The 27896-nt window shown below is 39.7% G+C and overlaps 1 protein-coding gene across 1 annotated transcript; it reads right to left on the minus strand.

Annotated features, from left to right (window-relative positions):
• Positions 1-618: 618 nt before the first annotated feature.
• Positions 619-26723, minus strand: POLB (DNA polymerase beta). Its single transcript, XM_045535721.1, has 14 exons — positions 26483-26723; positions 26118-26175; positions 23297-23363; positions 19855-19929; positions 19201-19259; positions 16593-16642; positions 13964-14015; positions 12004-12058; positions 11834-11906; positions 10506-10576; positions 8734-8820; positions 2789-2853; positions 2147-2286; positions 619-859 (listed from the first exon to the last, which is right to left on the minus strand). The coding sequence occupies exons 1-14, from the start codon at positions 26541-26543 to the stop codon at positions 765-767; spliced, it is 1008 nt and encodes a 335-aa protein (XP_045391677.1). The 5' UTR covers positions 26544-26723; the 3' UTR covers positions 619-764.
• Between the last annotated feature and the right edge of the window lie 1173 nt (positions 26724-27896).

Consider the following 27896-nt stretch of genomic DNA (forward strand, 5'->3'; position numbering starts at 1 on the left):
CAAAATCAGGCTGGGCGTGGTGGCTCACACCTGTAATCCTAGCACTCTGGGAGGCCGAGGTGGGAGGATCTCTTGAGCTCAGGAGTTCGAGACCAACCTGAGTAAGAGCAAGACCCCGTCTCAACTAAAAAATAGAAAGAAAGTAACCGGACAACTAAAAATATATAGAAAAAATTGCCGGGCATGGTGGCACATGCCTGTAGTCTCAGCTACTTGGGAGGCTGAGGCAGGAGGATTGCTTGAGCCCAGGAGTTTGAGGTTGCTGTGAGCTAGGCTGACGCCATGGCACTCTAGCCTGGGCAACAGAGTGAGACTCTGTCTCAAAAAAAAAAAAAAAAAATCAAATATGGGCCCATCAAAAAATTAAATTTATGAAGGTCCCTAGTTTCATCTTGCAGAGGGCATACCTTAATTGACTAATTTATCATCAATAAATAGGAGGAAAGGCTAATGTAGTTTATAGCACAGAACAGAATAAAATAAAATTTCCCACTAAAGATGTGTTATCATCTCATCTCTCACTTTTCTCTACTAAACCCATAGCAAAGTACGATCATGAAAGTAATATGTAAATTTAAACCAAACACACTTGGTAAGAAGGTAAGAACACCATCCAGGAACAGTGCAAGAGGTTTTATTGACTACAATGCAAGCTAAAGCATGAAGAAGAAATAATTATTTAAAAACACCCAAGACCCTTACACAACAAAGGTTAAGAAATAAATTAAGACTCCCAGTGGGCAGCGTGGGAGGAAGGGCAGGCCTCATTCGCTTCGGTCCTTGGGCTCTCGGTATTTCCACTGGATGTACTCGAAGACGTCCTTCTCACTGTCCACTGGCAGGGGCTCTCCAGCAACTCCTGTAAGTAGAGAGAGAAAAGAAACTTATTTTAAGGCTGGGCCCGGTGGCTCACGCCTGTAATCCTAGCACTCTGGGAGGCTGAGGCGGGTGGATTGCTTGAGCTCAGGAGTTCGAGACCAGCCTGAGCAAGAGCGAGACCTCGTCTCTACTAAAAATAGAAAGAAATTATCTGGCCAACTAAAAATATATATAGAAAAAATAGCCGGGCATGGTGGCGCATGCCTGTAGTCCCAGCTACTCGGGAGGCTGAGGCAGGAGGATCGCTTGAGCCCAGGAGTCTGAGGTTGCTGTGAGCTAGGCTGACACCACGGCACTCACTCTAGCCCGGGCAACAAAGTGAGACTCTGTCTCAAAAAAAAAAAAAAAAAGAAAAGAAACTTATTTTAAGAACCAGTTTGGGAATTTAGTTAAGAGTTCAGGATTGAGAGGTGGGTGGGACTCGCTTTCAGAAGAAAACGATAACCAAGTCACTAAAAAAAAGATAATGACCACTTCCATCCTCTCACATGCGCTCGTGTTTGAACTTTGTCACATGTATTATCAGTGCTACAAGAGGAGCCTTGTATCCCAACTATGGCCATTAAAGGGACTCGAATTTATGATTTTCCTGTCTGTTGGATCTCCACTGTAGCCATCATGTATTATATAAAATACTCCAGTTAGTTCCTTCGCAAGTCACAACGCGCTGCTTGGACTAGCAGCACAGGCCCTACCTGGAAGCTACTGGAAATGCAGAGTTCTGAGCCCCACTGTGAGCCCACGGAATCAGAATCTGAATTTAATGAGGTCCCCAGTGGTTTGTATGCACACTGGTATCTGGGAAGCACTGCCCTAGTCTACCAGAGTAAAAGCCCTATTTTACACTTACAGGGCAAAATGACAAAAAGGCATCCTCCCAGTAGAAAACAGTAAACACAGAATACGTTGTGAAATGTTAACAAGACCCATAAGGCACAGATTAAGCAATTCTTATTCTTTACACTTTAAAAACATGGGGCCAAAGCTATCCAGTTTTGTGTGGCACTAAAAGCAACAATACCTGAGTTCTTCAGAAGTCTTAGAGATACACTTTTTAAAAAATCCTTTATGGCCTTCAATTGAGGGTCTGGGAACACCTTATGGATTAAAGCCCCTCTTACAGCCTGGGGACCAACAACACAAAGAAACTACACTAACGGGCATAGTTACTAGAAGGCTTAGAAATAAATTGCTAAACCAAAACATCTTTGAAAATAACTTTCTCCAGATGACAGGGATTATATCCGATGCAGACGTAAATACTCACCAGTGACTCCCAAGGGCCGGATGGTGTATTCATTGATTGTGAAGCCCTTTTCTAGGGCATGAGCTCTCATGTTCTTATTGAAAATATCACTCCCAGTAAAATAGAGAACACCACAGTAATACTGATCTTTGGGTATCAACCTAAAAAAAGGAACAGTAGATAAATTTTTGCTACACATTTCAAATTTAGCAAACATAGGACTCCTAAAATCAATAAGGAACAAAATACCTAAAATAAGCCTCTGTGGTCTGAGAACTTGAAGAGGAGACTACTGTTAGGCAGACCATTCAAATCACCCCCCGCAAGATCTGCTTAGGTTTCAGCGAACTGTGCTCCACGAGGTGTGGAGAAACGGGGAGAGATGCAAAGCACATCACTTGGCACAACCAGCCCCCCAGGCAGGAAACTACTTCTGAGCTGTGAAAGGTGCCATGAGCTGCGAATCTGGGGAAAATAGAGTCTAGAGAGAATCATTATTCTTTGTACGGCTTCAAGCTAAACACTGTATTTTGCAAGCACATATGGCCCTTTAGGATAAAAGGGGGCTCTAGACATTCATGTCACATCCAAGATCCAAAGAGGGAGGGAGAAAAGGAGACAAGAAGGGAATGTTACAGGCCAGCAAGGAAGTCTGGGTAATACCTGATATCGATTCTTCTGTGCGGATACTCCTTTTCCTCATTTTTACTGGGAAGCTGGCAAACACCCTAAAATGGATATGTTAAAGAATGTTTAAAGATGTTTTTAAACTTACGGCTTAATTTTAATAAAATGTTAAACATGAGGCTATTTTTGCTTTTAACGGCGGCAGTTCTAAAAGCCTGAGCACTTTTTAGCAGCTTCTCTAAGCTTCATATTATCACCACCTTTCTATTATATTCATCATGATTAGAGAGCCACAGAGAATAAAGATTCTAGCTATGAGCAACTAATCAGAAGAAGACCAAAACAGAAAAGAGCAACTTGGAAGAAACAATGATGATGCAGGAAAAAGAAAATAAACAAGCTGCCAGTAATATTCTCAGAAAACAGAAGATATTTCACCCACGAAATAAGGGCAGAAGACTACAGAAAAAGAACCTTCAGGGGAAAGGTTTAAATCAAAATAAAAAATATTCTGAAGAAGTAGAAGAGTTTGAAACTGAGGAAATCTCTTAGAAATTAGGAAAGACAGAAAATAAGAAAAATTTAAAAGAAAATTAGGGAGTCATTTTCTTCCTCCTCTACAGGTGAGTTTTCATTGTACTTCTACAGTTTTCAAACAAAATTTATCCAAGTCTGTTTTTGTCATCTTTTACCTTTCCAGAGAAAGGGCAAAAATTCTGGCAGTAACCCATACATATGTAAAACAAGACATAAATACCACCAAATTTCAAATTAAAAGTGTCAAATACCACATTCTAAGCCAAATACACAAGTGACAGGCTTCTGGTCCTAAAGAGTAGCCAACTTAATACACGTGTCACTAAAAGCCATACTTTTTCACTCAGCAAAATAGAAAAATTAAAATCATTTTTAGGTATTTTCTTTAGCTGTTCCTATGGGTGAAAGATTAATGAAATATGTTTACCTTCAAAATATGAAGCCTAACTTCTTAGGCATTAACAAGTTCCAACTCAACTTCCACCTTCAAATGGATCAGAAATTACTTCCATCTGGATTTACCAGTAGGTATTACCTTGCGGATATGGATGTCTGGATGCCACAGGCAATGACCTAGCTGTTTGTCGCATCAGTGATAGGATTTCATCTAATGGCTTTGTTCGTTTCCTCAAGGCTAATTTTATTTCCTGCACTTTTTCTGAAGTGCTAATGTTAAGGAATTTCTCTGTATTACTGTAAATTCTTCATTAGACTGAGTGGATTAGTTTTGTTTGGCATTTCAGTTAGGTAGCTGCATGCTGAGCGTCTGAGATAAAGCTGCTTTCATTTCCTCAGAGTAGCCCCAGTATCCACTATTGCTCCTTAAATTCTTCCTGTAGATGTTTCACAGAAAATCACCCAAGGCCAAACTTACACTAAATACTAAAATTTGAATGGCACTCATCATATATACAACTAATAGAAAGTTGAATGCAGAAGCTGGTTTTTCTTCCAAATGTTATATTCACAGGAAGAACAGTTCAACTAGTTAAAGACCATGATTTTATCAGCTGATCTGGGATAACCCTGGCTTTCCTAAGGTCTGATTACTACTAGTTTAAAGGGATTCGTGTTTTGAAGGTAACTTGAAAAACATATGGATACGTATACCTTTAAGATTAGTCAGTGGTTATAGCAACAAGAGGTTTTGGAATCACGTGGATGTGGAATGAGAATGTTTTATTCCACTTTTTAAGTTGAATTCATTTTGTAGCCAATTTCCTTCCAGAAACCTAGAGATTTTATTAATAGCTTCTTTGGGCTGGACACAGTGGCTCACGCCTGTAATCCCAGCACTCTGGGAGGCCGAGGTGGGCAGATCGTTTGAGCTCAGGAGTTCGAGACCAGCCCTGAGCAAGAGCAAGACCCCATCTCTACTAAAAATAGAAAGAAATTAGCTGGACAACTAAAAATATATAGAAAAATTAGCCGGGCATGGTGGCGCATGCCTGTAGTCCCAGCTACTCGGGAGGCTGAGGCAGGAGGATCGCTTGAGCCCAGGAGTTTGAGGTTGCTGTGAGCGAGGCTGACGCCATGGCACTCTAGGCCAGGCCACAGAGTGAGACTCTGTCTCAAAAAAAAAAAAAAAAAAGCTTCTTTGGCTATCTCTGCTTAACGCTCACTCACTTGGGGTCACTACCCTGACTCCTGCCTGGCCACCGGTCCCCAGACACCTGCTTAGCTAATTCCCCTCCTCAGGTCTTTCCCTAAGTCTCATTTTCTCAAGGAGGCCGCCTCCGACCACCCCGTGCAACACTGCCTCCTCCACTCCCCTGGCCCATACACTGCTCTCCCTTTTTAAAACAGCACTGACTATCTTAGCCTAATATACTACATAATTCACCAATTTGTTTCGTTCATTGCTAACTATCAGTCCCTTCCCACAGAACTCAGTGTAAGTTCTACTTAAATTAACGGATACAACCCAAGCTTCTATAACAGTGCCTGGGACGTACAGGTGCTTAACACACATATATCGCATTGACTGGGTACGTCTTCCCCTCCTACAGGTACTCATTGTCTCCATTCTGTTCTCCTTTTATTTCACCACCCTCTCACACCTTCTGTCCCCTCTTTTGTTCCCCAACTGAATCCTTACCAGGTCACCTTCCTTTCTGATCTATTTCCAGACAGATGATACCTTAGATTTGTGCAGTACTCTCTGTACAACTCTGGAAGATTCAAAATCTCTGAAGTCATACAAACTCTAATTTGTACAATTGTACAAACTCTTCAGTGTTTCCATGTATATTATTTAATTTGACCTGCATAACAGTCCTCTGACATAGGGCAAATATCACTTTTCTTATCACAGTAAGAAAATTAAGGCCTTATTGAAGTAAATCAACTTGCCTAATGCCATACAATTAGTAATGGAGCCAGAATAAGATCCTGGATCTTCTGCATCCAAGTCTATTCTTCTACAATGCACACACCAACACCCGCCCCCCTTCCTTTGCAACGACATACAAATCCCCTCTTATTGTCTCCAAAACTGATGCAAGAGTTGACCTGGAGGGCTTCTCTTCCTAACAAATAAAATGCTGATTATAAATGTCAGAACAGCAGGCTGAAACATGACATTTTTTTAAATTTCAAGGACTAAGAACCACATGTACAATATCCAAACTTTATCAAAAACCACCCACTGGGATGGATTCCTAGGTCACAATATAAAGGCCTTAGTTTCTTGGTCTTATTGTCATCAGAGTCTTCTATACTTTAAAAACAAATACGCCAGCTTTCTTTTTTTTGTTTTGAGACAGAGTCTCGCTCTGTTGCCTGGGCTAGAGTGAGTGCCGTGGCTTCAGGCTCACAGCAACCTCAAACTCTTGGGCTTAAGCAATCCTTCTGCCTCAGCCTCCCGAGTAGCTGGGACTACAGGCATGCGCCACCATGCCCGGCTAATTTTTTTCTATATATATTTTTAGCTGTCCAGATCATTTCTTTCTATTTTTAGAGACAGGGTCTCGCTCTTGCTCAGGCTGATCTCGAACTCCTGACATCGAGCCATCCTCCTGCCTGGGCCTCCCAGAGTGCTAGGATTACAGGCGTGAGCCACCGCACCTGGCCTACACCAGCTTTCTTATTCTTTAACCTGTTTTCTTCTGAAAATAGGTCAGGGGATTCCCTTTCTTGCAGTACCTGCAGACGTGCTGCCAGGTGCACGGCCCACAGCACGCAAAGGCAGAGTAGGGCAGTTTCCTGCAAGCCCAGCTCTACCCAGGACGGGTGAGTGGCCTTAGTCCTTCACAGAGTAGTCACCAGGATTCGGCTGCCCACGCACTTACTAGGCAAAGGGCTCTTCTTTCTTTGATTGAGTAGCTACTAGGATAACCCAATCCTGCCACTATCAGCGACGTTTATGCTCAGGTATACTTGGCTACCCGCCTTTCCTTTCCAGGTTGCACACTGCCCGCTAGCTTGTAATTTTCCCTGTATTCTTGCTAGCTGGATCTCTACAGCCACTGTTGGTTTTTCTTCTGGATCTCTCTTTGAACACAGCAAAACACTGTTAAGACTATTAAAAAATGCTTCTGCCAGTGTGCTGCAGAAATACCTTCCTGGTCGCTAACTGAAGACAGCTGGTATACTTCCCCAGTAAAGAGGTTCCAGTGACTGTCACAGAGATTACCGTCAGAGGAAGAGATTTTGGCTAGAGGGGTCCCCAGGCTATGCCCAGGCAGACCAAGAAACTTTTCCACTATGCAAAAAATCCAACTTGTCTAGCACATATTTTTAGGATTTTACTTGACTGAATGTTTCTTAAATGTAAGATTCATGCACATTCATTTTGAGTGAAGTAAAACCAATCTAAATTTTAAAAAGATGTTCAAGGAGCAAATACAAACCCTCTTTTTAATACCATTTCATGTGTATAATATACACTTCTGGGCACAGAGTAAGGCTTCCAAACCTGACAGATTCAAGAGAACATACATTTATTCCCCAAAGACTGACAAGAACTTGTATTTTTATCTTTCCCCAAATTCATTTGAAAACATTGGTGAAGTGTGATCAACTTAGGCAATACACTTTCACAGCCCATTAAAATCACCATGCTGAACTTAATGACATGGTTTTGTGAGTGTGTGTGGTGAAATATACACAACATGAAATCTGCCATCTTAACCACTTTTAAGTGTACTGTTCTGTGGCGTTACGTACATTCACATTGCTGCACAACCATCACCACCATGTGTCTCCAGAACGCTTTCATCTTCCCCAACTGAAGCTCTGCACCCACTAAACACTAACTGCCCAGTCTCCCCTCCCCCAGCCCTGGCAAACACGATTCTGCTTTCTGAACAACATGATATTTTAATTATCTTTCTCAACCATCTTCTACTTTTGGCTAAAACTCCTATCAAATCTATGCGCTGAGACTCTTACTAATTTTAACAAGTCCACTCTCCGAAAGCATGATCTCTTTCCTTTCAGTCATATAACTTGGAAAAGTGGGGCATAGAGAAAAAAGATCCAAGTGATGTATTTAAGTGACCAGAACAAAGGTAAACGTAAGAAAGAAATGAGAATCTTGATTCTGGATTTCTATTTGCCTTCCTGTTGATTTTTTATATGGGGCCATTTATTAATCTGTTTGTAATCCATTTGCCATTTGTCTTGAATCTTAAAGTATTAAATCCCTAGGAAAGCTGCAGGGTTGCAGTTCCTCATGACGGGCCTCACGGTGCCAGTGTCCCCTCCATCACCCTCCCTGGCTGTATTCCACACGTTTCTTCCCTGCAGTTCTACTACATACCCTGATTCCTTTACTTTCTTTGGTGCTGTAATAGATTACTACTCTTCAATCAATTCTAACCTCACTTACTGAAAAATTCTGAGTCAGAGAATATGAGAACCACTTGCTGTTTTAGGGAAAAACTCACCGTGTGTCAATATCATTACTGATTTTTTGGGGGGGGAGTGGGGGACACAGGGTCTCATTCTGTCATATGGGCTAGAGAGCAGTGGCGCCACCACATCTTACTGCAACCTCCAACTATGGGCTCAAGTGATCCTCCTGCCTCAGCCTCCCAAATAACTAAGACTACAGGCATGCACCATGATGCCTGGCTAATTCTATTTTTTGTAGAGACGGGGGTCTCACTCTTGCTCAGGCTGGTCTTGAACTCTGGGCCTCAAGTGATCCTCCCACCTTGGCCTCCCAATCATTATTGATATTTTTAAAAAGCAGATTATGACTAATTACTCTGATGGCATAGATTACTTGTAAGTGGGAAATTTAAAAGAAAATACTAAAATCTTCTGAGAGTACCTATGAGAATCAGGCATTCTGCTAATTATTTTTCTCTAAGGTCTCACAGATATCCTACTTGTTGACTGTAATACAAAGCTACAATGAAGTCACACACCCAGAATGGTTACTGAATAGTGTCCAAGGTTTTTTTCAGATGTGCTAAATAAATCAAATGAGTACTTACCATGAACTTTGTTTCACCCTTTGACAGAGTATCTGTAATAAAATGGACCTTCTGTAACTGTTCCACAACACGATGTAACAGCTTTGGCTGTAGAATCATAATTAGGGAATAAGAAAAAGAACAATTACTCTGTTGTGGCAAGAAAACATTTTTTTTTTTTAAGAGACAGGGTCTCACCACATTGCCCAGGTTGTAGTGCAGTGGTACAATCATAGCTCATAGCAACCTCAAACTTCTGGGCTCAAGTGATCCCCCTGCCTCAGCTTCCCATGTAGCTAGGACTACAGGCATGTGCCACCACACCTGGCTAATTTTTTTTTTTTTTTTTTGAGACAGAGTCTCACTTTGTTGCCCAGGATACAGTGAGTGCCGTGGCGTCAGCCTAGCTCACAGCAACCTCAAACTCCTGGGCTCAAGTGATCCTCCTGCCTCAGCCTCCCAAGTAGCTGGGACAACAGGCATGTGCCACCATGCCCGGCTAATTTTTTCTATATATATTTTTAGTTGGCCAGATAATTTTTATTTCTATTTTTAGTAGAGCCGGGGTCTCGCTCAGGCTGGCCTCCAACTCCTGACCTCGAGTGATCCACCTCCCTCGGCCTCCCAGAGGGCTAGGATTACAGGCGTGAGCCACCACGCCCGCCCCACCTGGCTAATTTTTAATTTTTTTTTTTTTTTTAGAGATGGGGTCTGGCTATGTTGCCCAGACTGGTCTTGAACTCAAGCGATCCTCCCACCTAGGCCTCCCAAAGTGCAGTGCTAAGATTATAGGCATGAGTCACCACATCCAGCCCTAAGAAAACATTTTAAGATGAGTTTTCTGATTATCTATGGAGAAATCCCTATTTTTTTTAATGTTCTGAGTAAGTACCTTTTCCTTCTAACAGAAAATTCATCATCTTATCAAACAAAACATATTTTTAGAAACTACTGTTGTTACCAGTAACATGATACCCTAAAACAAACATTATTTATTTCACTAAATAAAAGAATTAGCTGCTTCGTCTTTAAAAGGCATATATTCCAAAATCAAAAATATTTTGCCTTGGCTGGGCGAGGTGGCTCATGCCTGTAATCCTAGCACTATGGGAGGCCGGGGCAGGGCGGATCGTTTGAGCTCAGGGGTTTGAGACCAGCCTGAGCAAGAGTGAGACCCTGTCTCTACTAAAAATAGAAAGAAATTATATGGACAGCTAAAAATATATATAGAAAAAATTAGCCGGGCATGGTGGCACATGCCTGTAGTCCCAGCTACTCGGGAGGCTGAGGCAGGAGGATCACTTGAGCCCAGGAGTGTGAGGTTGCTGTGAGCTAGGCTGACACCACAGCACTCACTGTATCCCGGGCAACAAAGTGAGACTCTGTCTCAAAAAGAAAAAAATATTTTGCCTTTATGGGTTTTCTAATAGACGGAAGGTCTCTTGATATTTTATTTTTTAATAGAAAAATATTTGTTTAATGAAAACCTGAATATTAAGCTGAGTATTTCTAAAATATCTATGATAGTAAATAATTCTGAAAATATTTTATTAAATTTCACCTCTTTCAAATGCTAGACTGTCCTCCCAATTCCTCAAGGAAAAACAATGTGTATCCCTTCCAACAACTTACTCTGCTTTACACAGAATTCAGTCAATACAAAATACTGCAGCTGACTTTTTAGAAACATTAAAACAAAACTTATTCTCGACACATCCGACTGTCATTTAGAAAATGACAGTCACTGCTGTATAAGACTGATCACATTTGCTTATGTACGAATTCTGAGGTACTTGTTTGGCTGATTCCGAAGTGAAGCTTGGATGGGTGAGAAGAACATCCATGTCGCCGCTGGACTCTGCACCTGCGACAGCAAAAGAATCCATGTGGAATTCTCCATGTCAATGCATCAGTTAGGCCAACAGGACCAAGCTGATGACACACACAGAAGAGCCTTACTTCTTATATCCTAACTTTCTATTTCACTGTGCTTCATATTCAGAATTAGTTAAAGATTTCAATTTTCTGTCCAACTATTCAGGTGTATTGGTATAGACAGCAGAATCTGGGATAACAACAGTAATTGGCATTAGAAATAAATTGCATACAATTGGTTAATTTAATGTGTTCAAAATGCACCTAAATAACTACTCAATAATGAATACAAACAATATTTTAAAATAGCTTTAAAATACACCTATGAACAACTCTATATCTCAAATTAAATACTATACTCTTAACTCCATAAAGGTTAATCAGAAAACTCATTTCAATTCTTGTGATTGAACTTAATTAATACATAGTAATAAAAATCACTATTATGGTACCATGGATGAGAACATAGCACTTTATAATGACTTAGACTTTGGTTTGGATCTATATTCAACAACCACATAGCTTCTGGCAAGTTATATACAGCTGTTTAAACCTTTCTTTTACTATATTCCACGAAATTCTGTCTCCACTTAGATGAATTTTTTTTTCACTTTAACTGACCTTTTTTCAGTATTGCAAATTAGGACTGACTCTACATTCCTCTAGACTTCAGCTTTCTTGTCTGCAAACTACTAAAAGCCACTTTATAAGCTATTGTGCAACTAAATAAGAACATATGTAAAAGCATTGGCTATATTGCCTGATACACAGCTAGCACAAAATAATTCCATCTATCTCTTCGCTTTCCTTCTTGATAAATACAATATAGGCCAAACATACTTATGGTGACTGAAGATCTTGCAGTGTCTTTGTATCTTTATCCTATACAACAATGATCATTAACCAGATATTTAAATATAAAGAAGACTATATTTGAATGTTTACTGATCCCAGGACATCTATGAAAGCTATTTTAATAAAGAAAATTCTATTGTCTTTTTTTCTTCTCATTTCTTTCTCCTAAAAGCTGGATGTCTTTCACTACTCACCCACCACCAAAAATGTTTTACTCTATTTAAAAAGCAAAAATGAAAAAAAATGAGCAAAAAAGAGAAACAAACCAAGGGTCCGTTAATAGGGGACTGGATAAAATATGGCACATCCACACGACTGAATGTTCTGCAGCTATAAAAAAGAATAAGGAAGTTCTCTATATACTGATATGGAAAGATCTCCAGTATGTTACCTCTTCTGAAACTGCCACAGACCGTAGCAATGTATTCAGAATCCACTTTTTTAACTTCATTTAGTACAATATCCTAATAGAAGAAAAATTAAGTCAGTATTCCAAACATGGCTTCTCACCAGGTGACATTCTCAAGTCTAATCAAAGAATACAATTCAGCCCACTCTTACTTGCATTTGTAACATCTCTTCACGAGGGATTCTTTTCTCAAAGTCTTCAAAATACCTATAAACACAGAGTAAGTAAACAAAAGATTCTGTAAAATTTAAATCTCCTTAAAAAGTAAATTGCCTACCATAACAAGTATCCTCATACCAGCAGATCATTCTGACAAATCAAGACTAGAATTATTTTAGTAAGGGGAGGTTTATTCCTTAATTAGATTGAAATCCTTAAGTGTTATCTCTTGTAATATTCCACTGACTCCATCTAAACTTATGTGTAAATAAGCTTCATATTCACATAACAAGAATAAATAAATATATTTAAGTTAGTGTACGTTTTCAAAGTAGACTGCTCTCTACTGGCAAGTCAAGGGGTTACAGTTTACTGCTCTTAAATCTTGCAAAATTATCATATGTTAAAACATTATCCTGCAACAGGGATGAACCCTGAATACATTATGCTAAGTGAAAGAAGCCAGTCACAAAAGACCACATATTGTATGATTTCATTTATGGGAAATCAGTGGCTGCCTGGGGTTGAGGAAGCTGGTGCCATACAGTGGTGGCACTGGGGAGCAAAGGGGAATGACCGCCAATGGGTATGCGGTTCTTTTTGAGATAACAAAAATGTCCTAAAATTGACTGTAGTGACAGGTTGCACAACTCTGTGAATATACAAGTCACTGAATTGTACACTTTAAATTTTTTTTTCTTTTTTTTGAGACAGAGTCTCGCTCTGTTGCCTGAGCTAGAGTGAGTGCTGTGGCGTCAGCCTAGCTCACAGCAACCTCAAACTCCTGGGCTTAAGCTGATCCTACTGCCTCAGCTTCCCCAGTAGCTGGGACTACAGGCATGTGCCACCATGCCTGGCTAATTTTTTCTATATATATTTTTAGTTGGCCAGATAATTTCTTTCTATTTTTAGTAGAGACGGGGGTCTCGCTCCCGCTCAGGCTGGTCTCGAACTCCTGACCTCGAGAGATCCACCCGCCTCGGCCTCCCAGAGTGCTAGGATTACAGGCGTGAGCCACCGCGCCTGGCCCACTTTAAATATTTTAATTGGATGATATATGAATTATATCTCGATAAGGCCATTACGAAAATATTATCTGAATAGGAAATAATGTCTAAGCATATGTATAAGAACAATGACGAACCTGTTCAAAACCAATTCTCACAACAACCAGGTTCTTCTGAAGACTTCCATTTACTATGCAAATGCAAGGGAAGTGGGAATCCCACCATCTTGGTCTCTTACTGGCTCAAAATTTTGGAATAGTAGTATAAGTTTTAAAATATTATGGTAAGGCATCAATAGGAAAATTCAGAAGGTTATTAGGACTGAATCATCAACAAGACTATATAACACCATAGAAGATATATATAGCACTTATGTTCTGTAATTGTAAATAATCAATTAGAAGGGGGCTTCCCAGATTATATGTGGCACATGAAATAATTATTGATGCTGACACAGATATATGCCTATTAGTTATTCCTATACTGTTATTTAGGTGTGGGGTTTTTCCTTTTATTAAACTTAGTTTTTCATGTTTATGTCCTATCTTCTCAGGTAGACTATAAATTCCTTAAGAGCTACACTGAATACATCTACATTTTTACCCCACACCTAGTGCAGTGCTTTGTACAATGTAAGCATGAAATAAACACCCGCTGGCTGCCTGATACACTCAGTTCTATGTATTTTAAGAGGAAGTTCCCTGCTAAAGTCAAGAGAATGAGGGAAATCCTCAAAATAAGTAAAAAACCTAGAAAGCAAAAACAAAGGCTTTATTATGTGAACACAGGCATACACTCATAGGAGTCCACAACAAATCTTAGTATTTCTGAATAGAAAAGTGGTTGTGTTTAGCTAAGTTTGAAGAGTCATTACGGTGTATGAAAGAATGTCTATAAAATTTCTACTTTTACATCTCAAGTGTCAAAAGAAAATTTGCTATCATACCTCAGCCCAATTCGCTGATGATGATTCAATTTATCTTCATTTTTTCTGAGATCTGTATAGAAGATAAATAAAGTTGAGGTATTAATTTAAACATTTTTTGGGGGAAAAAATGCTAACCTCAATGACCCTTTTTGCAAAAAACTACCTGGGGAAAAATACATTAAAATGACTTTGAAAACACAATGAGAAAAAAAAATTTCAGATATTAAGAACTAGACAAAAGTGACTCTTCAAATCAATGTAGTAAAAGCTAACAGCTGATTTCATGATTTTTATTTACTGAATCAAAATTTCAATTACATTTGTATGAAACAGTAGATAAAACATACAAGGATCATACCAAATTTTACTGGCTATAACAAAAAGCAACCTTGTAAGAACCAATATTGCTTCATTTACTGTTTGTTTTTGTTTTTGTTTTGTTTTGTTTTTTTGAGACAGTCTCACTCTGTTGCTCAGACTAGAGTGCCGTGGCATTAGCCTCGCTCACAGCAACCTCAAACTCCTTAACTGATCCTCCTGCCTCAGCCTCCCGAGTAGCTGGGACTACAGGCATGCACCACCATGCTTGGCTAATTTTTTCTACATATTTTTAGCTGGCCCGCTAATTTCTTTCTATATTTTTTAGTAGAGACGGGGTCTCGCTCTTGCTCAGGCTGGTATGGAACTCCTGACCTCGAGTGATCCACCTGCCTTGGCCTCCCAGAGTGCTAGGATTACAGGCATGAGCCACCTCGCCCAGCCCATTTACTGTTAATAGCAGCAGTAGTAACCACAACTTCTGGATGTTTTATGATTAATTAGGTTTATTCGTATCACTCATTTGTTCAATCACTCCTATATTCAATTAGTACTGAGTGCCAATTTGTGTAGGGATTGTGCTAAAAGGCCTATTTAAAGGAAAGGTATTACTGTTCCTTCATTTTTTTTTTTTTTTTTTTTTTGTTGAGACAGAGTCTCACTCTGTTGCCTGGGTAGAGTGCCGTGGCGTCAGCCTAGCTCACAGCAACCTCAAACTCCTGGGCTCAAGCAATCCTACTGCCTCAGCCTCCTGAGTAGCTGGGACTACAAGTGTGTGCCACCATATCCTGCTAATTTTTCCATTTTTAGTAGAGACGGGGTCTCACTCTTGCTCAGGCTGCCCTCAAACTCCTGGCCTGAAGCAATCCTCCTGCCTCGGCCTCCCAGAGTGCTAGGATTACAGGCATGAGCCACCATGCCCAGCCTGCATCTTCATTTTTTAATTTAAAAAACTGTTGCAACATCCTATCTTAAGTCTAAAAATGATTTAGTTCCACCTCGTTGGGCATGAGTACAGTGGTGAGCCTCGTTAAAAGAACAGCAAGAAAAGTATGCTTCAAAAGCAATTCCAATAATCACCCTTATATTCACAATATATAAATTCCCTTGAGGATATAAAATGGAAAAAAATAAGCATCTTCAGGATACATGGATCACTTAATACTTCCCACAGTTGTGTGCCCACAGAAAACACTAAAGTATATGACTGAAAATGAAATGGAAATCTTGAGTTTGTTATACAGATATATGTAGTTATAGATATTAACAGTTTTATTACATATCTGTGAATTGTAAAATATTACAAAAACCAGAGCAGCAGATCCTCGATACTATCAAGAAACAGAACTGACCACCTCTGAGAAACCCACAAATTCCTGACCGCTTTTACCAACCGTTTCCCTCAGATAAACGGTGCACGCTATAAGCACAGAAGCAGATGCCCCTCCGAGATGCACATGTAGAGCTCATTCTCCAGCTACGTGACTCACACAAATTCTGAACTTGGTAATATGACTAATTAATCACGCCTTATAACAGTCAGTTACCATTTTTAAGTAGTACTTACTATGTGCCAAACACTCTGCTAAGTGCTTTACATACATTATTGCATTTAATCAAACGAGAGAGGTATACCCATTTTGTAGTTGAGAAACTAAAGCACTAAGTTTGCTCATTCTAATAAAGTGGTAGAGGTGGGATTCAAACCCAGGGCAGTCTCCAAAACCTGTTCACCTAAATATTTGGGTTGCCTTCGAATAGCTGAACTCACAAATACTAAATCCCAAATGCCACGGATGAACTTTAATGAATCCATATATATACAGCTTATACCCTTGAAAAGTATGAAGAGAGAAATTATATTTAAAGGAGTGTTAGATTTAAGGAAAATGTTTTATAATTACTTGACTTAGGCTCTATTTTTATCACTTCTTTGAAAGTAAAAACTTCTTTAATAAGCATTGCAAATCTCTTACAGAATCTTTCCCAACATGTAACTTAGCTTTCAGTCTTTTTCTAAAATTTTATTCAAGAAACAAAGGTAATTTAAATATTCTAAAAATCTACAAATGATAATTATTTCATTGCCTTTAAACCAAGAAGCCACTTCTTGCTCTTCTTGCTTTTCTGAGTTACAAACCTAAAAATCTTTAAGATGGTAATGCAAACTATACCCTGTGTCTACTCCCTACTGCACAGTTAAAAAGAAAATCTTGTCATTTGTGTCTACTGATTAAGAAGAGGTTTTTTAAGTTCAGGTTTGTTGGAACATTCATGGTCTTTCAGGACAATATTTAACCTGGAATTACTGACCTATGGTCATACACACCTTCTAGTGTCTTAATACCTTCGTCTACGAACTTCCTCGCCGCAGACGGCCTACAGAGAAAGAAAAGCACCGTCTCAGTGTCAGGTGGAACTTGGGATCCTCCTAACAACCATGTCTTCTCTCCTCAAACAATAAGAGTTGCTACTAAGCAAATAAGACCTGCTAAAATGTTGCACGATCACTTTGGTAATGTTCAATTTTATCCAAAGTAAAAATTATTGAAGTTTCAATCGTTAGGAAGACAACCATGAACTTGGACATGATAAAGATGTCTAAGCAGCTAGCTGTCATAATGCCCACATACAGACACATGGGCACTTGAGAACTGTTCATTTATTGTTACTGAGGGCCTATGATGTGACACACACCCTCCTGGGTGCTGAAAATACAGCAGGAATAGAAGTGGGAGTAGAGAGATAACAGACACATATATAAACAAGGCCAGGCGCGGTGGCTTATGCCTATAATCCTAGCTCTCTGGGAGGCTGAGGCAGGACAATCGCTTGAGCTAGGGAGTTCGAGACCAGCCTGAGGAAGAACAAGACCCCGTCTCTTTAAAAAAATAAAAAAAAAAAGACATATATACAAACAAGAAAAATATCAGGTAGAGAAATTAAAATAGGGTGATATGACAGAGTAGCTGGGTCCTAGTTTAGGTTGAGTGCTGAGCAAAGGCCTCTGAGATAATATTTAAGCTGAGATTTGAACAGCAAAGAGCCAGCTACCTGGGGCATCACGGGGCAAAAAGCATTTCAGGCAAAGTAAACAATTAGTGCAAACGCCCTAAGGCTGGCATGAGCTTGGCTTGTTCAAGAGAAAAACCAGTATGGCTAGAGTAAAGTAGGTGGTGGTATTAACTGCCTCTGGGCAATATGCAGGGGTCACACTCTATTGTGCTTTTTGAGCCACAGTAGTAAGTTTGGATTTTATTCTGAATGCAATGGGAAGCTACTAGAGGGTAACATGCAAAGCAGTGAAAAAATATGATTTAGGTTTCTAAAACATCACTGTGATTGCTGTGTTCATATGAATAAATCAGGACATCAGAAATGACTGAAAATGCTTTTATACAATGGCAGGGAAAGAAAAAACCTTAGAGATTAACCCAACCTCCCTCTCATTTTACAGGGAAGGACACTGAAACCTAGAAAGCTGAAGTGACTTGCTAAGGTTACAAATCTAGCTGGTGGTCGCACTGGGACCAGTGCCCAGATTTCCTCACTCTCTTCCCACTGTACCAGTTATAGCATAATCAAGTAGGAACAGGGATCAGGAAGAAACACATACACACATGTGTACACACACAAAAGCACAACATTCTGGGGCCACAGTGTCTGGGGACAGATAACCCTGACAATTCAGTAACCTGTGCAAATGTCACGGTACTATAGTGTGGCACGGAAACTGATACTGGTGTTCGGAAGGCAGTGTAGCACAGAAGAAACACAACCGAACTGCGAGTCCGAAGACATGGGCTCTAAACCTGGCTCTGCCACGGTCAGCCACTTTCTGTATTCAAGTTTCGGTGTTCTTGCCTGGAAAAGAGGGTAATATAACAGATGCACTCTCAAACACCTTCTAATGAAAATTTTATAATGGTCTTTGGTCCCCAAAACCCCATGCTCATTTTCAGTGTGCTAAGTTTAAGTATTTAATATATTTTAAAATAATCTTCATAGAAAATACTGCCATTTAAGGGGACAGTCATCATATATTTGAAGGAATGCCTTGTTCCATAAAGATGAGAGATAAACAAAGCATTACAGCCTTTATCTTTTTTTTTTTTTTTTTTTTTAGACAGGGCCTCACTCTGTTGCCTGGGCTAGAGTGCAGTGGTGTCACCATAGCTCGCTGCAACCTCAAACTCCTGGGCTCAAGTGATTCTCCTGCCTCAGCCTCCTGAGTAGCTGGGACTACAGGCATGCACCACCATACCTGGCTAATTTTTAAATTTTTTTTTTTTTTTTGTAGAGACAGGGTCTTGCAAACCTCAAGTTTGAGGCTGGTGTTGAACTCCTGGACTGAAGTAATCCTCCCACCTCGGCCTTCCAAAGTGCTAGGATTACAGGCATGAGCCACAGCACTTGGCCTTTTTTCGGGGGAGTTATGGGAAGGAGCCTTAATATCTTTACTTTGTCCAGTGTCAAAGAAGCCTCCTTTGGTGCTAGCTCAAATATTAAGGTAAAGATTCCTTCATTAAAAAATGCCTAAAGGATTGTTCCAAAATTCATAAGGTAGTACAGAAAAAGGTTTCAATGCTTAAGATAAGTATCATGCTCAGAGAAGCAAACGAGGCAGTAAGATGTACACAGAGCAAGTGCAGTGGAGGGGAGAGGAAGGAGGGATTATTTCTGGCTGGGGAATCAAACTGGTTTCATGAAAGAGGTTAGCATTCACTTTGGATGGGGATTCCACCAATCCAGCATCTGGAGGGAGCATCCGAAGAAACCGGCTTCAGGTACAGAAACTATGGAAGGGTGAACTGTACGGGCTAAGGCACAGAGGTGGAAAAGTACAGTTGTGAAGAGAAACAGCATGTAATTTAGTTTGGCTGACATGAGAAATAAAACCAACCTACTACTGTGTCTGCTTAAAAATTTGTTCTTACCCAATGCCACTAACTCGAGTCAGGAAATTGATGGATGAACTCGTATCATCCTGTCGAATCTTTAAGGGAAAAAAAAAAAAGTCTAACGATAATTTAGGAATGCTTTGAGGACCTAAGTGTTCTCATTGGAAATATATCAGTCTGCTAAGAGAGCCATTTACATTTGCCTGGATGACCCACAAGAAAGTATTCATGTATAACCGAGGTGATTAGAGGTGAATAACAGAGTAGCTGAAGATGTCTCATCTCTAAGTGACCCAATATTTTTAAAAGGCCTATTCATAAAAGACCAGAAGTGATACAATTCCTATCTTAGGGTGAAATAAAACCATAAAAATGCCTGGGAGAGTTTAAGCATAGAAATTCTAAAAGATAATGATTTTTTAGTCAAAGCCTATAATCTCTTTTCTGAAAGGTACTGAAAATGAGGAGCTAACTCTGTCACTGATGCTAAGTTGCTTAAATGTCACATAAAATAAGTGAACATTTTATAGGAACAATATTCAAATTTTTAAAAATAAAGCCATCAACCTCACTGATCTTCCCTATGAGTCTCTCACCAGTGTGGCATCAGTCACCCTGCAGTGATGCTCCACGACAGCTGCCATAAAGGCAGACACTAAAATCAAAGAAGTAAACAAGTTAAAATTTTACCTTTTCCAGTTTACGTAACTTTCCAGTTGCTAAAAACTCATCAATCTTTTCGGCAATTTTTGTTCCCACTCCAGGCTACGTGGAAAATTAAAAATATAAAAGTCATATAAATATAATGCTTACCAAATCACTAAAAGATAAAGAAGTAGTAAATGAAAAACAAGTTAATACCACATGACAAGGTTTAAAACAAAGGATACAGAAAATTGAACCCCAGTAAAAAATTCTCCCAGAGGCAAAATGCTTAAATGATTGACAAAAGGGAAAGCCTAGTAAAATAACTGTAAATATCTCATTTACTTAAAATTAACTTTTGTTATAGAAAAATTAGAAAACATAGAGCTGCATAAAGAATACAAAAAAATCCCTCATCAATGGCATTACCCTGAAAATTAAAATGACCTATAACCTCATCCCCTAACATCTGGTATATATTACTTGACTTCTTTTCTGCTCATAAATATAAGCAGAATTATGTGTGTGTATATATATGCTTTTTACTAAAAAAACATGAACAAATTTCCATATCAATAAATAAACACAATTATGGGATGTGTAATGGCTGCACAGCACATCATTGTATGAATGTGTAATAATTTACTTAACAAATATCCTATAGGTGAACATTTAAATGGTTTCCAATTATTTGATAATATACCAATGCTTTCATAAATTTCCTTTAGAACAGAAGTTCTCAAGCCTTTGTACACATCAGTATCACCTGGGGGACTTGTTAAAACGCAGAATGCCAAGTCCCACCCTAGAGTTTCTGACTCACTACATTTGGAGCGGCGTCAAAAACAGTGGTGTCTGTTTTTCTAAGTTGCCAGGTGAAGCCGATGCAGCTGGTCTAAGCACCACACTCTGGAATCACTGACATTTCCACCTGGTACACCCACCACATGTGACAATTTAAGTTTAAATTAATTAAAATTAAAAATTCCATTCTTTGGTCACACTAGCCACATTTCAAGAACTCAATAGCCAAATGTGGCTCGTGGTTGCCATACTGGACAGCACTGCTCTAGAATAGGAGCTCTTGGAGAGCACAGATCCTGTCTTTTCATTGCTTTATCCCTAGTACCTGGCATGTAGGTGCTTAAAAATTATGAACTAATGAACCCATGTATACACATATCTTTACTGGTTTCCTTAGGACAAATTCCTCAAAGTGAAATTAATAGGTCACAGGATATATACATTCTACCAAGTTATCCTTCAGAAAGGCTGTAACAACCAACACTTTCATTAGCAGTAAATGAGTGTCCTTTTTTTTCACATCTTTATCCACGTTGCATATATTTGATAATTTCATAGGCACTATATTCTATTTTGTTTTAATTTGCATCTTTGACTATTACTGAAGTTGAACTTTCTAATGTTTACTGGTCCTTTTTAAACATTCAGTATGCATAATAATATGTGTCTCTTAGCCCTAAGTTCACTCATCTATATTCTTGATTTATCTAATATTTAATAAGTGTGCCTAAACTATTGAATGCATTTTCAAGTTCTGAAAATAGCAATTATCAGATAGAAATGAAAAGATTTAGAAGGCAGAATAGATTAGAAAAGGGAAACTGCTCAGATTTCTCATTTCCTATACCAGAAGATAAAAAGAAAGGTAATTATTTTTTCCTTTACAGATATTTTGAGTATTAAATTTATTAAAAATTTAAAATTTATTACAATTATTTTACTTAATAACATACTGACCTCAAGCAATTTAGACCCAGGCTTTTTCTATATGTAACATTAAGGAATGAAAGGCAAATTAAATTATTCATTCTGGAAATGAATGAATAATTCATTTCAAATGTGCTACATAGTAGGTCTGTGATTTTTAAAATAATAGTGAAAAGGAATAATGATGAGATTTTTATATTAAGTTCAGTCTTAAGCAAAATAAATTTTGGCTACTTTTGTGTTCTTTTTAGGGATATAGCATAAGCTCAGATTTGGGATGAATGTTCCAGAACTTTTCAGTTTTTCTCTAACAAATGAGCAGGTTATTTATAATAAACATAAAAAAGAAGTACTGTACAGTGTTGATAAAAGGGGAACAGAACGGAAGCAGGAGAGGTTCCTGAGGTCAACAATGGGTCAGTTCACCAAGACAGAAACTCAGAATTAGAATTAAGTCTAATGTATTTATCACTTACTTGCCTAGTCTGTCTGAGGAGGATATACTGATGATGGGAACTATTTATGCCATAGAGGATTTAAAACCTGTATACCAGAGCATGATTTGGATTGAATAACAAATTCAAGGTTAAGATGTGGCACATGATTAATGTGGATAATTTGCTACTCCATCATAAGATGTACAAGATTTCTGGTAATGTTAGGACTTTGAAGGGTGAAAATATAAGGACAGTTATGGTTCATGCTCTCAAGACTCTTATGAGAAAGTTAAAAACAAGCAAATATTAATACTTAAATTCCAGAGGACTTTTATGAAACATAAACAGGTGAAGAACAACAGAAGGCATGATAACTATCAGGACCTGAACTAATCAAAATCCATAGCAGTTTGGTATCTTTAACAAAAGATGAGTAACACATGGTCCTTAAATTTGTGGCACTTTGAATTTTAGTGAGATATAGATGAGAGACAGCAATCGGACTATCAATAGGTAGACCTTCCCAGGATATTCTTAGTGATATTACAGGTTGAGTAGTCCTAACTTGAAAATTTGAAATCTGAAATGTCCAAAATCTGAAACGTTTTGAGCACTGAAATGACACTCAAAGGAAACTGCTCACTAGAGCATTTGGGACTTCAGATTCTTGGATTGGAGATACTCAACCAAATACAAATATGCCAAAGTATGAAAAAATCCAAAATCCAAAACACTTCTAGTCCCAGGCATTTCAGATAAGGGATGCTCAACTTGTATTACACATCATCAAGAAACATGACCCTCTAGAAATATGATATACTACTAGTGTAAACAGGGCTTCATGGAAACTACTTAATAGAGAACAAGGCTAAACCCATAATATAAAAGGAGCTTAATCACGTGATTATTAGCAGGCATGATCTCTTTGGGGAACACTCACTCTCACTAACTCACACAGGTTCCTACACCTGGGGACCAGATGTGCTAGCACCAGCTTGTCACTACACTCTCCTTAAGCACCAACACTCAAGCTGAAATTCGATGTGAGAATGAGTACATGTATATATGGGAATGCAGAGAAAGAAAATTCTAATTACATATATTTTAAAAAATTTAAGTCCACCCTCCCCCAAATAAAAGAATTCTGAGTTTAAAAAAGTATGCTTGAAACAGCATTAAATATTATTCCAAGAAATCAGGAGCAGTGAAATCTGCCTGTGTGGGTCAAGGCAGCTTCACACAGGTGAGTTTAATTTTATGGGAACCCACTAAATTTGTACTCATGTGAACTCTTCAATCAACTTGCTCACTAAACTTACCAACTTCTTAGCTTCTGCTCCACTCTTTATTTTGTGTGGGTATTTTGCTATAACAGACGCTGCTTTTCTATAAGGAAAGAAAAAATGAAAACCAATTAGAAATCCAGTAAGAACTTAATATTTCTTAATGGAATACATAGGCAAGCAAATAACCACCTCATACTCTCACCAAGATAACTAATTTTCCACCTTCATTTAAAACTCAGATGAGCTGACAGACCACCTACTATATCTTTAACTTAAAAAGTATCTTAAAAATCCTCACATTTGAAGACAATATGATTTTAACTGTATATGTAACATTAGAGAGATTCAGGAGACCAGCAGTCTTTCTTTTTCTTGGGAATAAGTGGAAAATATCGTTACTCCCCCTTTCTTTAAGCCAGTAAAATTTCGAAGTGGGGGGCCTTTTTAATAACTAGTTTTTAGAAATTGTTCATTATGCCCTCATAAAAATTTGCCACTGTATTTGAATTATTAGGTAGCAAATCTCCTTATGGATGTCTATTTTAAAACTCATGGTTTCAAACTGCATTCCCCTAGGACCTCTTATCAGTTTTTTAAGAATCTGTTCCCATTTCAGTTGAACATAAAGCAGCAACCTGTGATTCTTGCCCACCTCCACACATATCGAGCTCAGTGATCTGGTGATAGCCTGGCTACACCCTGGGAGCTCACTGGTGGTATCCTGTCTATAATTTCAATGCTAAATGTAGTTTAGAGTTGATGTTGATAAAAAGCAATAGTATAGCTAAGTCTAAAGCATAAATTTTGAATAGTCCTTGGAACCTTGGATTTTCATTCTAGTCTAGCATGTGAACTTTTAGATTTGAATTTCAACTTCTCTATAAGCATATGACTGATGATGACTCTGGAAAGGACATATTTATAAGCTAACGATTGGGCTGAGGGCAAGTTATGGAGGCAATTATTTCAGGAAAGGCAAGTAGTTCAGACGTGGGGCAAAGCCTGAAAGGGAAGAATTAGATCATGAAAGGTCTTTTGTATGGCATAATGTATTTGGGCTTTAACAAAGAGAAAATTGTATTTAATTATTTCATATACCAGAATGACAAGATCAGATAACTATTCTCAAAAGAATACTTTGGCCATGATCAAGAGAACTGTATATTGGGGAGGGGAGGAGTATGCAAGGTGGTAGGGAATCACCTGCTTTTCCAGACTTTCTACTTGATCTTATCATTTAAGCAAACTGAATTATGACTTCTAGAAAATGCTATACACCCCTTCATATCTCAAAGCCTTGGCACATGTTGTTTCCTTTGTCTAGATGACTCTCCCTCTCACTTATCCCCTGATAAGCTTCTTCAAGACTAAATACCTGCTCTCTGAAGACTGCTGAAACCCAGATAGAAGACAGGGTTGAATATCTCTGTTTCTAGATCAGATGTGTGGATAATAGTACAATTACTTTACATAGGAAGTCACAGGAAGGAAGGAAAGGAGGGGGCATAATCAGTTTTAAATTATGTTGAGTGGGAAGGGAAGAAGGGAGTTGAGTTGAGATAAAGGGAATATAGGGCTAAAATGTGGAGAAAAACCCAGTGAGACACAGATTTGGAGTCACTGACATTAAGTGGTATTCAAAGCCAAGAATGGCAGGATTGCCAGGAATAGCATCGAAGTGAGAAAAGAAGGCTAAGGGCAAACTTCTGGGAACTACAGGTTGAGTATCCCTTATCCAAAATGCTTGGGACCAGAAGTGTTTCAGATTTTTTCAGATTTTGGAATATTTGCATATACATAATAACATATCTTGGGGATGGGACCCACATCTGAACACAAAATTCATTTGCAGTTCAAATATACCTTATACACATAGCCTGAAGGTAATTTTATACAATATTTTTAATAATTTTGTGCATGAAACAAAGTTTTGATGGTGTTTTGACCACAACTTGTCACATGAGGTCAGATGTGGACTCTTCCACTTGTGGCACCACATTGGTGCTCAAATAGCTTTAGATTTCGAATTTTCAGATTAGGGATGCTCAACCTCTACCAACATCAAAACGTAAGACAGAAGGAGAAATGAAAGAACAGAAGGGAGTGCCATCACAGAAGTCAAGGGACTTTCATGCAGTAAGCTAGTGGTGAATGCCACTGAGAGTCCAATAAGAGGAGATATAGGTGAGGGCATTTTCAGAGGACTAGCAGGATGGAAATTACACTCAATGAGACAAGGAATGACTAGGGATGAAGAAGTCTAGGCAAGGAATGCAGATTATTCAAGAAGACTAAATGTAAAGTGAGAAAAGAGACAAGGTGCTAGCTAGAGGGAAGTTAAGATTGTTTTGGTTTCGTTTTAAGAGCTGAAGGACTTGGATATGTCTACAGGACAAGGAGCAGAAGCAGGTGGGAATAACGGATAGGATAAGGCTTCTGGTGAGATAGACAAGGAGAGGATCCCATGAAGGTGTCAGGATCAGCCACAGCCCATCAGATGGAAAATGTGGTTCCTTGAACACGTCTATTTCCCAGTACAGACCTGAACACTGTCTTTCACTGTGGCTTAAAATTACACATCTCCAGTAATTCACCGGTGATGATGGGAAAAATACGTATCTGGCTACAACTATTTTCAACCAGCACTGGGGACTTCTGTGAATGGATCCTACAGAGCTCTGCCTCTGTCCCAAATTCTTCCAGAAATATTGTGTAAGGAACCACCCTCGGTTCTTGCTTTTTTCCCCTCTTGCAGATGGACCAAATATCCACCGGACCCTCAGTCCTGTTAATGGCCACACTATACAAGGGCACCCCCAAACGCATGCTACCAGAGAACACTGCACTGTCTCACCTGTAAGCATTGTACTTGTGGATAGCCTGGCTCACGTTCTTCTCAAAGTTTGCGAGTTCTGAAACGGCAACAACAGGCTCGGGTGAACAAGAACCACGAGTAAACAAATGAGAACTGTGTTTCCTGGAGGAGGGCGTGGCAGCCTCTGAGGGACAGCGACCACCCGATTCCCCGCGGGCCAGACCAAAGGCAGCCCCTGAGTGATGACTAACAGTCACGGGCGCCGAAGCAAGATCCCCACGGAAGACGACCCGCCGCAAGGGGCCGACCCCACCCACCGGACTGTCGGGGCGGGAGAGAAGGAAGGGAAGGCCATGGGTCGAGGGGAAAAGGAGAAAGCCCCCGGGGCCCGGCCCGGTGCTAACCCGTGAGCATGTCGGTGATTCCCCCGTTGAGAGTCTCCTGCGGCGCCTTCCGCTTGCTCATGGTGGCCTGCACCCGAGGACCCCGCAGTGTTCAGGACCGGGGGCCGGCGCCCTCCCAGCTTTAAGGAGGGAGGAGGACTTGGAGACCGGGCACGAGCGACCCAGACCCGGGGCGACCGGCGCGACCCGCACGCCCGGCGGAACAATGGCTGCCTCTGACAGGGGGCGCGGCGCGCGGCGCGCGCGGTGACGTCACGCTCCGGGGCGGGGCCCGGCTGGGGAGGGCCGGCGGCCGCGGGAGGCGGGCTTGCTGTGCGAGGCCCTGCTCTCTTGACGGTTCGGCGGGTGGGACGGCGGGAGACAGCCCTGCCCGCGCGCGAATGCGTGTGCGCAGTGAGTTCCCGAGGCGGGACGCGCTCCGCACGCGGTAACCGGCGGCTCCGGTGCGAGCGACGCCCGCCGGCCAGGCTCCCTGCGGGGCGCGCTCTGCCAGCACGGAACAGCTCGCCAAGAGCAGGAGCCGCCCACACGAATCGTTTTAGCACGTCTGCCAACCAGTGCCAAAAGATATTTCCTGCTATTTACAAAAGCGTAAAAAACTACAAGGTGCCTAGGAATAAATCTAAGAGTTATGCAAGATTTTTATGGAAAAAATTACAAAACTTTATTGATGGTCATTCACGAAACCCAGATAAATGGAGAGATATAACCTGATGGTAGAAAAGACTCAACTGTAAAGATGCCAGTTCTCCTCAAATTAATCTATACATTTATTTCAATTTCAATAAAGGGTTAAACAAACAAACAAAGATATTTCGCGTTCACCTGCCTGGTGGTAGGGACAAAGTGATGAAGACCACGAGAAAGGGAGCAGTGTTTCACCTAGATCATGAGTGATGACCCTTATTACAACATGATGACCTGTATCTGAGAAATTTACAATCTGCTTGACAAATGCAAAGGTGACATCAGCAATATTTTATTTCACAAACGTAACCCCAGGTTCATACTGCAGTTCCAGGCAATTGCTTTGTGCATAAATAAAATCTTATTACAAAATGATACATAGTTACTGTACAACAAACTGAAAAGTGTATAAAAAGAGAAAAGAAAATCAGTGATCTCACCATCCAGCTTAACCACTATTAATATTTTATACACTAATACTCTTCCAGTCCTTTTAACATTCCCATCATGTTTCAATAATGAAATAAATGCCTTAGATATAGTTTCTCTGATTAGCAAAGTTGTGGTGGTTGTGTTTTTTTACAATATTAATAACATCTTAATGTGATGGTTATTGAACATTTGTATTTCCTCTCTTGTGAATTTCCTATTTAGATCATTTGCTCATTTTTCTAATGGAGGTAGTTGTCTGTTACTAATTTGGTAGATCTTTTATATATTACTATTT

This window comes from Lemur catta, chromosome 22 (assembly GCF_020740605.2).
Source record: "Lemur catta isolate mLemCat1 chromosome 22, mLemCat1.pri, whole genome shotgun sequence".
NCBI classification, from domain to species: Eukaryota; Metazoa; Chordata; class Mammalia; order Primates; family Lemuridae; genus Lemur; species Lemur catta.

Coding starts and splice junctions, on each gene's coding strand:
- POLB (XM_045535721.1), bottom strand. CDS start 26,543: ATGAGCAAGCGGAAGGCGCCGCAGGAGACTCTCAACGGGGGAATCACC. Junction 19,930..23,296: donor GAGCAGAAGCTAAGAAGTTG/GTAAGTTTAGTG, acceptor TTTTCCACGTAG/CCTGGAGTGGGAACAAAAAT. Junction 19,260..19,854: donor AGTTACGTAAACTGGAAAAG/GTAAAATTTTAA, acceptor TTTCCCTTAAAG/ATTCGACAGGATGATACGAG.